This window comes from Oratosquilla oratoria, chromosome 15 (genome assembly GCF_046742065.1).
Source record: "Oratosquilla oratoria isolate Oo_2021 chromosome 15, ASM4674206v1, whole genome shotgun sequence".
Classification (NCBI taxonomy): domain Eukaryota; kingdom Metazoa; phylum Arthropoda; class Malacostraca; order Stomatopoda; family Squillidae; genus Oratosquilla; species Oratosquilla oratoria.
Window position 1 is genome coordinate 68,166,360 of NC_134791.1, and position 14,908 is coordinate 68,181,267.

General features: G+C 42.8%; 1 protein-coding gene across 6 annotated transcripts in view; it reads left to right on the forward strand.

The window, feature by feature from the left end:
- LOC143033492 (calnexin-like) overlaps window positions 1-14,908 on the forward strand; it is a 179,658-nt gene that overhangs the window by 81,408 nt on the left and 83,342 nt on the right. For all 6 annotated transcript variants that reach the window (XM_076198996.1, XM_076198994.1, XM_076198995.1 and 3 more), the window contains exons 5-6: window positions 9,979-10,146; window positions 11,516-11,620. In XM_076198996.1, the coding sequence (XP_076055111.1) occupies window positions 9,979-10,146; window positions 11,516-11,620 (273 nt within the window). The remainder of the gene's footprint in view (window positions 1-9,978; window positions 10,147-11,515; window positions 11,621-14,908) is intronic.

Genomic DNA, 14,908 nt, shown 5'->3' on the forward strand with positions numbered 1-14,908 from the left:
ACATAACACACCCATGACGAAGTCCCACCTTTACCTCAAACCATTCACTATCTCCATTTCTAATCCTAACACAAGCTCAACTACTCTCATAAAAACTCTTTGACTACTCTTTAACAGCTTGTCTCCTATCCCATATATCTGCAGTACCTCCCACAGTGCCTTCCTGTCTACCCTGTCGTAAGCCCCTTCCAGATCCATAAAAGCCCAAAAAACATCCTTACCTTTTCCTATAGCTTTCTCACGTATCTGTCTTACCACAAAAATCCGATCCACACATCCCTCACCTGTCCTAAAACCACACTGTTCCTCACAATTACTCCCTCTGTTCCTCTCCTAATCCTCGCAATCAAGACCCTCCCATAAGCACTCCCAACTACACTCAACAAGCTGATCCCTCTGTAACTACTACACTCACTCTTGTCCCCCTTTCCTTTGCAAAGCGGAACCATACAGGCACTCCTCCCGTCCTCCGACACTCCACCCTCTCTTAAACAAACACCAAACAACCTCACCAGCCAGTCCACCATAACTGTACCTCCTTCAGACATTTCGCATGGTATCCATCCAACCCAGGTCCACCTGCTCTCATCATCTGAACAGCCACTTTCACTTCATCCTTCCCCACCTCTCCTCCACTTTCCCCACTCATCACTCATTTTCTTAGCGCTTCCCACTGCAACTACCTTTCCCTCCCTATCCTCCTTCACATTTAGCAACTCCCTAAAACACTCATCCCACCTTCCTCTCACTGCCCTCTCTTCCATTATCATCTCTCCATCTGCATCCCTTACCCCTCTTCTCTACTTGTTTTGCCTCCTCTTCTTCTTTTAATTTCCTTCCAAAACATCTCCCTATTACTTTCAAACTTTTGTCATACTCTTACCCCATTTCACATCTGCTCTCCTCTTTGCTTCCTTTATCTTATGCTTAACTTCCTTTCTCTTTACTTTGTACCTCTCATACGATTCCCTCGTCCTAATTTGTAGCCAATCTATGAATGCCTGCTTCTCTTCTACACCCTTCTTTGCTTCCTCATACCACCTCTCACTACCCTTCCTTCTATTTCCTCCCGCCCTCCTTGTTCCACACACCATCTATGCACACCTTATGACTCCCTCCTTGAACCATCCCCATTCCTCCTCCACTCCTAGTTCTACTCTATCCTTTACTCTCTCCCACTCCTCTCTCAACTTCTTCTTACACTCATTCTCCTTTTTTTCCTCATTTAAGCAGTTCACTCTAAGTACCTCCCTACCTTCTGCCCTTTTCCTCTTTCACCACCTATTCTCCACTCTCAATTTACCTTCCAGCAGAAAATGATCTGATATTCCCCCACTCTCTCCCCTTAGAACATTTACATCCTTAACTCCTACTATACTCCTGGTCACGACTATATAGTCCATTAATGCTCTATCTGCCACCCTTCCATCCACCACCCTCTCCCATGTGCACCCATGCTTGACTTTCCTCCCAAACACTGCATCTGCTCTCATCAACTCTCTTTCAAGACACATCTCCACCATCAATTCTCCACTACAATTTTTACCTGGAACTCCATACTTCCCAATCACTCCATCAATTGATTCATTTCCTACCCTAGCATTTAGGTCTCCCAATACAACTACAGTGACATTTCTCCCCAATCCCTCTATACACTCATTTATATCTACCCAAAAAGCCTCCCTTTCCTTACAAAAACCTACATCTCCCCTCCCAGCTTCACCTCCATCCACATCAACCTTGATGACACCTCCTTCCACTCCACTTCCTGCTTACTTATCTCCTCACTTAGTAGTACAGCCACCCCTCCTCTCCCTCATCCCCTCTTCACTCCTGAGTACCTCCCCACTACACTCCCAAACTCACAGTTGCCCTTTCCTTTCATTTTAGATTCACTCAAAGCCAGTACATCCATCTTTCTTCTCACAAACATACTGCCTATCTCTTCCCTTTTACTCTCATCTGTACCACATCCACGCACATTAATAGACCCAAACCTTAGGTTGGAAAACTCCCAGACCCTCTTATGCCTTTACTTTCTTTTTTAGAAATGTCCCCTTTCTGGGCTACAGGTAGTAGGACTCGTAAACCCATCCTCCGTCCCTATTTATGTCGCCTTTTACGACTCAAGTGGAAATACTTGGTGGCAGTATTCTTTTGCCCCCACCACAGGGTAGGTAGGCAAAAAAAGGAAATGAATATTCAGAGAAATGGTACAGGACAGTAACAAGGGGTTGGGGGACAGCATAACGGAGGGACAGTCGTAGTATAAAAGCGTCATCATTTCTCTATGTACAGAGTTTCCTCTATCACAGACAAAATGATGTGTGGCTCTGGTCTGTAGGAGCACCCCATATAGACCCTAAAGTATCAACTGCATGCTACTTTGCCACAATAACATGCAGCCAATACCTCAGACGGGTTATATAGATAACTAATTTATAATTATAAAAAAAATTATACATACATATACCAAGGCTTTTTCCCCCTTACAAGGGAGGTAGCCAAAAAGGGAAAGGCATAAAATCACTCCCACCCATTCCATCCCTGAATACACTCCACACCCCTCCACCCTCCCTCTCATCTTAGCACCTCCTGGATGACGGGTCATCCCTGCACCTTGTCCACTGCCCTGGGTCAGAAGCAGTGTCGCAAGACACAGCACATCCACAGCAAGGCCGCTTCATTAAATCGGCGTCCCCCCATGCATAAAGGAGAAGACGGGGAGAAATCCCTTCGGGCTGCGTCAAAATTTGCTCACACATACTACCTCACCCCCCATCCCCCCACCCATTCCACCTCTTGCATCACATATCATCCAAGGAAGGAAAGATACCTAATGACTGGAAAAATGCTAACATTGTACCAATATATAAAGGAGGAAACAAGGAAGAACCCACCAACTATAGACCAGTATCACTAACAAGCACTATAGCCAAAATTTGTGAGAAAATCATCAAGAATAGATGGGTAAAACGCCTGGAAGATAACAACATATTAAACCCAAGACAATTCGGGTTCAGACAAGGTAGATCATGCACCACAAACTTGATATGCTTCTACTCAAGACTAATAGACATAGTGCAAGAAAGAAACGGATGGGCTGATTGTGCATTCCTAGACTTGCAAAAAGCATTTGACAAAGTACCACACAGAAAACTACTAAAAAAACTGGAACACATAGGAGGAATACGAGGGAACCAACTAAAATGGATGGAGGACTTCCTGACTGAAAGAAAGATGAGAGTAGTACTCAGAGAAAAATATTCAGATTGGAAAGAGGTGATCAGTGGAGTACCGCAAGGATCTGTACTGGCTCCAATAATGTTTGCTATCTATATGAATGATATGGACGAGGGCATGAACTGTTACATGAGCTTCTTTGCTGATGACGCCAAAATGTTTTAGGAAAGTAGAAACTGATAAGGACTGTGAAGCACTGCAAGAAGATCTAAATAGGGTATGGAACTGGAGTCAGAAATGGGAAGTGGATTTTAATACTAAGAAGTGTAGCATAATGGAGTTTGGAAAAAGCAAAAACAGAATATCAAGAAAATATACAATTGAAACCAAGGAAGTAAAGAAAGTAGGATCCGAAAAAGACTTGGGAGTTATTATCACAAACGACTTGTCCTATGATACACAGATTAACAAAATTGTCGGGGAGACTTACAACTTGCTAAGATCAATAAAAGTGGCTTTTGCTTACCTGGACGAAGACATGATAAAAAAAATATTGGTTACATTGATAAGGCCTAGACTAGAGTATGTGGCGACATTGTGGTCCCCCAGTACCAAAAAGAACATAAAGAAAATAGAAAGAATCCAAAGAGCAGCTACAAAAATGGCACCTGCACTTGCAAACCTATCATACGAGGAGAGATTGGCTAAACTGGAGTTACCGACACTGGAGGAAAGAAGAGAGAGAGGTGACCTACTGACCATCTACAGAATCATGAAAGGCACAGAGATACTTGATAGAGAAGAATTACTAAACTGGGACAAGAGAAACACAAGAGGACATGGAAGGAAATTAAGAAAACATAGCTATAGAAGAGAACTGAAGAAAAACAGTTTTCCACATAGAGTTTTAGACACTTGGAACAAACTGGATAATGAAATAGTAAGCGCAAAAACCATTCACGAGTTTAAAAGTAAACTAGACAGAGAGATACAATGGCGGGACAACACGAGCATAGCTCCCCTTCCCACAAAATACAACTAGGTAAATATACAACCATTCTCCATTCACCCCTGTCTTCTGTCCTCTGCCCTTATTGTGTGGGTAAAAGCTGCTTTAGTAGCATGTAGTTGATACTTTAGAGTTTATATGGGGTGCCCCTATGGACCAGACATGCATCATTTTGTCTGTGATAGAGGAAATAACTATTCATAGAGAAATGCTACTTTATTATATTGCGACTGTCCCTCTGTTTTGCTGTTCCCCCTACTCCTAATACTGTCCTGTACCATTTCTCTGAATATTCATTTATTTTTTGCTGAACTCTGTGGTAGGGGAGAAAGAATATTGCCACAGTGTTCCCACTTGAATTGTAAAAGGTGACAAAAACAGGACTGGGATAGGACTAGGCATCCTATTCTATGTAGCCCCGAAGGGGACATTCCTAAAAAAGCTAAGGCATAAGAGAGTCTGGGAGTTCTCCAACCAGAACCCTAAGGTTTGGGTCTTTACCTCTTTCATACAATGATGCCTATGCAAATGTCGTGAGGCGTTTTGAGTATATTTTGGAGTTGTAGCTGAATGACCCCTGAATTATGTGAGCTAGCTTGATCATATTTTTTGTGTTTATTATTACATCATCTGGGGTATTGGCTGCCTGTTATTGTGGCAAAGTAGCATGCAGTTGATACTTTAGGTTCTACATGGAGCGCCCCTACGGATCAGAGCCATACATCATTTTGTATGTGATAGAGGAGGACTCTGTTCACAGAGAAATGATGACACTTTTATTATACTGTGACTGAACCTCTATTATGGTTCACAGAGAAATTATGACACTTTTATTATACTGTGACTGAACCTCTGTTATGCTGTCCCCCAACCCCTTGTTACTGTCCTGTACCATTTCTCTGAATATTCATTTCCTTTTTTCACCTACCCTGGAATGGGGGATAGAATGCTATCACCAAGTCTTCCCACTTGAATCGTAAGAGGCGGGAAAAATGGGACGGGGATTAGGACTAGGCATCCTTCTCCCTGTAGACCCACAGGGGACATTCCTAAAAAAAAAGTAAAGGCATAAGAGGGTCTAGGAGTTTTCCAACCATTACCCTAAGGTTTGGGTCTTTTAATGTGCATGGATGTGATACAGATGAGAGTAAAAGGGAAGAGATAGGCAGTATGTTTGTGAGAAGAAAGAAGGATGTGTTGGCTTTGAGTGAAACTAAGGTGAAAGGGAGGGGCAAGTGGGGAGTAGAGTTGGAAGGTTCTCAGGAGTGAAGAGAGGACGAGGGAAAAAAGGGGTGGCTATACTAGTAAGTGAAGAAATAGTTAAATGTGTAGTGGAGTGGAAAGAGGTTTCTTCAAGGTTAATGTGGATGAAGGTGAAACTGGGAAAGGAGATGTGGGTTTTTGTAAGTGTAATGGGCCTGGTGGTGAGAAGAGTGTAGAAGAAAGGGAGGCTTTTTGGATAGATATAAATGAGTGCATAGATTAGAGAGAAACAACAATGTAGTAATATTGCTAGGGTAGGAAATGAACCAATAGATGTAGTGGCTGGGAAATGTGGAGCTCCAGGAAAGAATCATAATGGAGAGTTGATGGTGGAGATGTGTCTAGAAAGAGTTGATGATAGCAAACACATTGTTTAGGAAGAAAGTTGAGTGTAATTGGAAAGGCTTATGGGAGGGTCTTGATTGAGAGTATTAGGAGAGGAACAGAAGGAGTAATTAGTGAGGAACAGTGTGGGTTTAGGACAGGTAGGGGTTGTGTAGATCAGATTTTTGTGGTAAGACAGATATATGAGAAAGCTATGGGGAAAGATAAGGATGTTTTTTGGGGCTTTTATGGATCTGGAAAAGGCTTACAACAGGGTAGACAGGAAGAAACTGTGGGAGTTACTGCAGATGTATGGGATAGGAGGAAAGCTGTTAAGAGCAGTCAAGAGTTTTTACGAGAGTAGTAGAGCTTGTGTTAGGATTAGAAATGGAGAGAGAGAATGGTTTGAGGTAAAGGTGGGACTTCGTCAGGGATGTGTTATGTCGCCCTGGCTGTTCAATCTTTACATGGATGGGGTGGTGCGAGAGGTGAATGCAAGGGTAGTGGGTCTGGGGTTGGAGATGATTAAAGAAAATGGAGAAAAGTGGGAGGTGAGCCAGTTGTTGTTTGCTGACGACACTGTGCTTGTAGCAGGATCAGAGGAGGGATTGAGGAAGTTAGTGACAGAGTTTGAGAAGGTGTGGGAAAGAAGGAAGCTGAAGATAAATGTGGGTAAAAGTAAGGTGATGAGATGTACAAGGGGAGAGATTGACAGCAGGCTGGAAGTGAGCATTAACCCATTCAACTCCGATGACAAGATGTCTTGTCATTTGGTCAAATAAAACAAAAAATCATAAAACACCAAAATGTTTGATCAAACACCAGAAAAATATGACGTCAATCCTCGCTTCGCTCGCAGCGAAGCGAGGATTGACGTCATATTTTTCTGGTGTTTGATCAAACATTTTGGTGTTTCATGATTTTTTGTTTTATTTGACCAAATGACAAGACATCTTGTCATCGGAGTTGAATGGGTTAAGGGTGAAAGACTGGAGGAAGTGGATAGTTTTAGATACTTGGGTGCGAATGTGACAGGAAAGGGAGGAGTGGGGGTGGAGGTAGAATGTAGATTGAGAGAAGCAAGTAAATGCCTTGGTGGATTGAAAAGTATAATGAGAAATAGACATCTGGGAATGGATGCTAAGAGGAGGTTATATGAAGGAGTGATTGTGCCAACAGCATTGTACAGGGCAGAAACATGGAACATGAGAGAGGAAGAGAGAAGGAGTTTGAATGTGTTTAAGATGAAATTTTTTAGAAGTATGATAGGGGTTATTAGGCTGGATAGAGTGAGAAATGAGGTGAGGAGGAGAACGGGTGGAAAGGGAACTGGGAGATAGGGTTGATGAAAGAGTATTGGGATGGTTTGGACACATGGAAAGAATGAGTGAAGAAAGATTAGTAAAAGAAGTGTGGAAGGAGTGAATATGAGGGGGCGTCTTAGGATGAGATGGATGGATGGGGTGAAAGGGGCATTACAAAAGAGAGGAAGGATGGGAGAGGACAGAAGATAGGGGTGAATGGAGAAGGGTTGTGTATAGATGATGCTGTGATGCATGAGGGGGAGTGGGAGGGGGATGGGGGTTGAGGAAGTATGTATGAGAATTTTTTTTTGATGCAGCCCAAATGGATTTCTCCCTGTCTTCTCCTTTTCTGCATGAGGGGACGGAGAGGGGGTGTCGCCGAATTTATGAAGCGGCCTTGCTGTGGATGTGCTGTGTCTTGCGACACTGCTTCTGACCCAGGGCAGTGGACAGGATGCAGGGATGACCCGCCATCCAGGAGGTGCCAAGATGAGAGGGAAGGAGGAGGGTGGAGGGGAGTGGAATCTATAGGAAATGGAATGGGTGGGAGTAGTTTCTATGCCTTTTTCTTTTTGGCTACCCCCCATGTAGGGGGAAAAAGCCTTTGGTATATGTATGTATGTAGAAAGACTGTTATACTGTTTCAAGCAATTCTGTTAACGCAAACACTTCTGTCACAAACAGAACAGGCTTTGTGTTTACATTTCGTCACATCAGCACCTTTGATCGCTACCTTAACCCCTTCCATACGGTGCCGCATACGTAGGCGGCATGAGGAGCAAGTGGATACGCGAGGCTGCCATATCGGCGTCTTGATTATATTTATTGTAGTTGCCCCTGCGTAATGACTCTCTAAACTGTCTTCATCACATTTTCTATGGTTATCAAAATTCACGGGTGAAAAAGAGAACGATCGATATAAGCGGTGACTATATTTTATGATGCGAGTATTATTACGACACATCATACGTCTGGCAGCTAATGGACATAAATTCACTAGAATCAGTACAGAGAAGAATAACCAAAATGATACATGGACTCGGAAATTTGCCTTATGAAGAGAGGCTTAGGCACCAAAACTTACACTCTCAGGAAAGACGCAGAGTGCGGGGTGGATCAAAGGCTATAACAAGGGTGATGCAAACAAGGTCATCATAATAAAACAACAGGGCAGGATTCACAGTAATGGGTATAAACTGGACAAATTTAGATTTAAGAAGGAAATAGGCAAGAATTGGTTTACTAATAGGGTGGTCGATGAATGGAATAAACTTAGTAACCATGTAGTAAGTGCTGAAACTATCAGTTGTTTTAAAAAACGATTAGACAACTTTATGGATGGGGATGACAGGTGGTGATGGATACGGAGCTGCCTAATGTAGGCCTTATGGTCTCTTGCAGTCTCCTTTATTCTTCTGTTCTTATGAACAAGGTGCAGGGATGACCCGTCATCCGGGAGGTGCTAAGATGAGAGGGAGGGTGGAGGGTTGTGGAGTGTATTCAGGGATGGAATGGGTGGGAGTGATTTTATGCCTTTTCCTTTTTGGCTACCTCCCTTGTAAGGGGGAAAAAGCCTTGGTATATGTATGTATGTTGCAACTCCTTTTTGGGATGACACCTAACAGTGATTCAACCCTGGTTACATCCAGTCTTCTCTTCACTGCTTTGCCATATTTTTGTCTTCATCTTTCTTCATTTTGTGTATTGATCACTAAGTGAAATTACTCTATTTTATCATTTTGGTCAGTCACTTGATAAACAAAGCTCCCTATTCTGAAATACAAAACTAGGGTGTTTCCTACAAACTTATCAAAAAAGCACTGCACTCCAGAGCTCGTTCTAGATGTCCGTTCCAGCCTGTGGTTTGTGTGTGTATATGTATTCTTGCAAGTCTGAACAAGGCATGGAAAATTTGTTAGGTGTCACAGGCCATAATGGACAAAACAAGAAAATTTGGAACTAGTCATTCTTAAAAAAGTTCTGAATAGGTGTTGAACATGGAAAAAAATTTGTTGCAAAAGAGAGCTAGGACAATTTAACCCCTTCAGTATGATGAAGTCTACATTGGTGTCATGAGGAGCGAGTGGGTATGTGAGGATGCCAGCATCAGTGTCTTTATTATTATTATTTTGTAGTTGTAGCTGAGTAACCTCCATATTCTGTGAACTGGCCTTATCATATTTTCTGTGGTTATTAACATTCAAAGTAAAAGAGAACGAGTAATACAGCAGTAATTTTATATTTTATAATGCAAGCATTGTGATGCATCAGGCAGCTAATGCTGCCCTTGAGAATTTGACTCATAATGAAGTTAACCCCTTCCATATGGTGCTGCATACGTAGGCGACATGAGGAGCAAGTGGATACGCGAGGCTGCCATATCGACATCTTGATTATATTTATTGTAGTTGCCCCTGCGTAATGACATACTCTCTAAACTGGCTTCATCACATTTTCTATGGTTATCAAAATTCACGGGTGAGAGAGAGAACGATTGATATAAGCGGTGACTATATTTTATGATGCGAGTATTATTACGACACATCGTACATCTGGCAGCTAATGCTGCCCGCGAGATTTTGGCCCGAACTGAAGAGGTTAAGGGTAATAGAAAGCCAAAGAGGATTAGGTGAAGTTGGAGATCAAATTAGAAAATGATGATATGAAAGCATGGAAAATGTTCTGGATATAGAAACCAGGGGTGGAAGAATGTTCATGGTGAACAAGTTTGGGTAGTCATGGAGCTGTTAGAAAAGGAATAACAAAATTATGTAGAAAGGTAATGAGTATTAGTAAATATGTTAGAGTTGTAAGTAAATTCATATATTAATATGAAGTTAAATGCAAATTTTTAGGATTAATTAATTTGTAGTATGATTTTTGTAATCTTGACAGCTTTTGAGTGTAGAGGAGGGTAAAGCTGTTGACCTGAATGGATTCCATGACAAGACTCCCTATACCATCATGTTTGGTCCTGACAAATGCGGCACTGATCACAAGTTGCATTTTATCTTCAGGCATGTGAACCCCATTACAGGTGAACGGGAAGAGAAGCATGCAAAGGTGAGTTAAAGATATCTCTCCCTGTTTTCTCTCACCCTTCTCCTCACTCCTCTTCCCCTCTCTCTCTCTCCTCACCTCTCTCTCTCTCCCTCTCTCTCTCTCTCTCTCTCTCTCTCTCTCTCTCTCTCTCTCCTCTCTCCCTCTCCTCTCTCCCTCTCTCCTCTCTCCTTCTTCCTTTCTCCCCCTTTTCTCCCCTTCTCTCTCCCATATCTCCCACTCTTTCACCCTCTCCCTCCCTTGCCCTACCTCTCTCTTTCACCCATCTCTCCCCATTTCCCTCTTCATCCTTCCTCCCTCTCTCTCCCTCTCTACTTCTGTCTCTGTCTCCCTCTCCATTTCTCACTCTCTCCACCCCTCTTCCCCTCTCTCTCTCTCTCTCTCTCTCTCTCTCTCTCTCTCTCTCTCTCTCTCTCTCTCTCTCTCTCTCTCTCTCTCCCTCCACCCCTCCCTCTCTCCACCCCTCTTCCTTCCTCTCTCTCTCCTCCCCTCTTCCCTCCTCTCTCTCTCTCCTTTCTCTCTCTCTCCTCTCCCTCTCTCACTCAACCCCTCCTTGTCTCATCCTCTCACTCTGTCACCCTTTATGCACCATTTATCTATCCTCTCCTTCCCTTTTACTAACTATCACACACTCCTCTCTTCCACTCTCCCCCCTCTCTCCTTCCTTTCTCCTCCCTCTCTCCTTCCTTTCTCCTCCCTCTCTCCTTCCTTTCTCCTCTCTCCTTCCTTTCTCCTCCCTCTCTCCTTCCTTTCTCCTCTCTCTCCTTCCTTTCTCCTCTCTCCTTCCTTTCTCTTCTCTCCCTCTCCCTTTCTTTCTCTCTCCCTCTCTTTCTCTGTCCTCGCTCCCTCATTCTATCACTCCCTCACTCTTTTTCTCCTCTTCTCTTCCTCTTTCCTTCTCACTCTCTCACTTTATCTCACTCTTTCTCCCTTCCTCTCTTCTTTTCCTTCTCCCCTCACTCCTTCCATCCCTTTCTCCATTTCTCCCCCCTTTCTGCCCTTCTTACTCTGTCCCCCCTCTCTTCCTCTCTATCTCTCTCTGTATCTGTTTCTCTCTTCCCCTCTCTCTCTCTCTTCCCCTCTCTCCTTCTCTCTCCTCTCCCCTCTCTTCTTCTCTCTCCTTCTCTCTCCTTCTCTCTCCTCTCTCCCTCTCCCCCTCTCTCTCTCTCTCTCTCTCTCTCTCTCTCTCTCTCTCTCTCTCTCTCTCTCTCTCTCTCTACATTTTACTAAAATAGTTGCAGTCATAAATGTTGATAATGTTTAAATCCTTTCTTACAGTTTATCAGAACTTTTGAAATACACTCCATACATTGTTTTGCTTTAGTTAATTGAAATTGTTTTAATATACTTATCTCAATTTTCATTCATGCAGCGACCACGTGACAAAATTGAAGAGCCTTTTAAAGACAAGAAGCCACACTTGTACACGCTAGTTGTTAGACCAGACAATTCCTATGAAATTTCTCTGGATCACAAGGTGGGTTAAAAACAATCACAACAGGTCTTGATAATGTTTCCAAAGAATAGTAGTATCAGATATAGCAGAAGATGGTATGACAATAGTGACACCTATTTATCTGTATACCAAGGGCTTCTTCCCCCATATAAGGGAGGTAGCCAAGTCAAAGTCATGTACCCTCCCCCATCCATTCTACACCCACCCATTTTAATCCCATCCACCACCCTTGTTTCCCTCTCATCATAGCTCCTCATGGATGAAGAGTCATCCCTGTCTCCTATTCACTGCCCAATACATCAAGACACAGTACATCCACAGGAAGGCCACTTCACTTAACCTGCAATCCCCCCTACTCCATTCCCTCATGTGGAAAATAGAGGTGGTGAGAAATCCCTTTATGCTGCATGAAAGTATCATCCATACACTATGGACACCCAGTACTAAAAAGAATATAAAGAAATTAGAATACAAAGAGCAACGACAAAGTTGGCACCAACTCTCTCCAAATTAACATACAAAGATTGTCCAAATTGGAATTACCAACTCTGGAACAAAGAAGAGAAAGAGGAGATCTGCTGACTATTTATAGAATCATGAAAGGAATGGAAATCCTACAGTGCTCGACAAGGAAGTATGAACGGTTAGCGAGAATGAGTGATGAGGAGAATGAATGAGTCATAAATCAATAAACAAAAGCTCACTTCGTACCTCTAATACTTTGATGGGTGGCCTTCATGTGCAATGATCTCACGAAGGCAGTTTGGAATGGAAGTGGCATACTTGGCAAGATGTGCAGGAGTTATACTAGCCCAGGATTGGTGAATGGCTGCCTCGAGCTTGGGCACAGAGCTCGTATCTTTACCCTGCAGGTCTTGTTTAATGTGGTTCCACAGGTTTTCTATTGGGTTTATGTCAGGACTATTGCCTGGCCAGTCTGGTATATGACAGTCTTTAAGCCATTGAGTAACACTATAAGCAATGTGGGCTGGGGCATGATCTTGTTGAAAGATGTTAGCACCTGAGCTATTAAAAGAATCCTCCAGGTGGTCATTTAAGAGTTCATAATAAATATATTGATTCACTTTTACATTTTTCGGTAGTACAACAAGGCTCCCAAGTCCTCTTCCACTAAAACTTCCCCATACCATGAGAGAATAAGGGTGTTTCACTGTTTGTTGAACGTACCGGGAGTCAAGAGGGTCGCTACCCGCATGCTGATGCACATTTCCACCCCTATTGCCAGTCACAGTAAAGGTGGACTCATTGGTCCAGAGAATATCCAGCCACTTGTCATCATCCCACTGAAAATATTTCTTGCAAAACTCGACCCTACGGCGCCTCTGGTTAAGAGTGAGAAGAGGCTTCTTCACTGGGCGGTGGCTTCTGTACCCAAGGTCGTGAATGCGGCAGCTAACTGTTCGCACACTAACCTCCCCAAAGAGTCCTGGGTTACTTTCTTTCATTTTTCTGGCGGTAACATGTGGATTATGCTCTGTCTCTTGATAACATTAGTAGCACGAGGGATGTCTTTGGGTTACTTTTTCCTTGGTTTGTAACTGGGTGTGTCACTGCCACCTTCCTTCTTAAAAATGGCAACCCACTTGCACACAGACATCTTGCCAACCCCAACCTACTCTATTATTTCCTTTGTTTGGTGACCAGATTTATGTAAAGCTATGATCTGGGTTATTGTCTCTTGTGATAAATACTTGTTCTTGCCCATATTAAGGCTAGAAAGCACCTCTGTCTGCAAAAAACACTGGCTGCCTTGGTGGCATCACCAGAACACTCACGGAAATAAAAGCCTCCCCATGCGTCATAAACCCTACCCTTAGCTCCGCTCACTTGTCCGTTCGCACTACCTTGTCGATATAATTTACCCCTCTGCTAGGGTCTTTCCATTTTGGACAAAGAAGTACGAACTGTGGCAGCCCTGTCCGTACTTTCTTGTCGAGTACTGCATGCAAATCGTTCTCCTCCTTTATTTTTGTACTGGATTCATTTCTCAAGGTCTTTTTCAGCCATAGCCCATGTGTACTTTGCATTTTCTGGTACTGAAATTAAATTTCCATTCTTGGATCCATGCAAAGGTAGTGTGTAGATCTTTTTCAATAGCATATAGTTCTTGTTTTTCACTTTTTCATGATTTTTGCATCACCTGTAAACATGTTGACATAACTTGTGCTTTCATTATGTCATTAATATTGATAAACATTACTGATGCAAACACTGAACCTAGTGGAACTCCACTGGTCACTGCTCTCCATCCTGACATCTTATCCTTTACTACTGTCCTCGTGTATCTTTCCTTTAGAAAATCTTTCATGCATTTAAGTGGTTTGACTTTTAGTACTCCGGTATGCTCCAATGTTCACAAAAGTTGATTGTGAGACACTTAAAAGACTTCTCTAGGTGGAGGTACATACAATCCACCCACCCCTCCCTCTCTTGCAGCACATCAATCACTTTTGAGTAAATCCTTGAAAGGTTTGATACACATGACTTTCCAGATCTAAAGCCAAACTGTCTCTGCCACAGTGTTCATCCCATCAAGATCCTTGGTCCAACTATCACAAATTTTTTCCATAATTTCACTATTGTGCTGGTCAGTGATACCACTTTATGATTTAGTGGTGTCTCCTTAATTCCACCTTCGTGAATAGGTACCACATTAGCCCTTTTCCAGTCCTGCAACAGTAAGCCTTCTTATCCAGTTTGAGATCCCATCAGGTCCTAAATCTTTTCTCACATGCAAATGATCCCAAAAGACTGAGAATTTCTGTCACTTTTATATTTATATCTTCTAAACCTGAATTTGTGCTCGCCATACTTTTCTCTAAAAAGCTTCTCTCCTTTCTGAAGACAGATTGGAAACTTTCAAGATTTCTGCCTGAGACCTCAAAGACCTTGCCATCCTCTGTTAGGTTGGTGATTACTTCTCCATGTCTCGATTTACCATTTATAAACCTAGAAAATAGTATCAGTTCATCCTTGCATTTATATACAAAACTTCTTTTAAAATTACTGTCTTCCTTTTGGTTTATTGCTTCTCTTCCTCCATTTCTCCCCCCCCCCTCCCCATTTCACACCTTTAGTTGGACCAGTCTTGTTTCTTCTTCCTCACAAAGATTTTTGTCACATATTTGTTCACTTCCAGTTCAAGAAAGATTTGCCATTTCCTTCTTATTCCAGTGGTATTCATAAGTTCCTCCCATTCTGCTGCTTCAAAAACTTTAATTGTTAGTTGTTGTTGTCGTTCCCTAGACTGTCTGTCCGAGCAGTCCCGTCTCCCCAAGGAAGGCCACA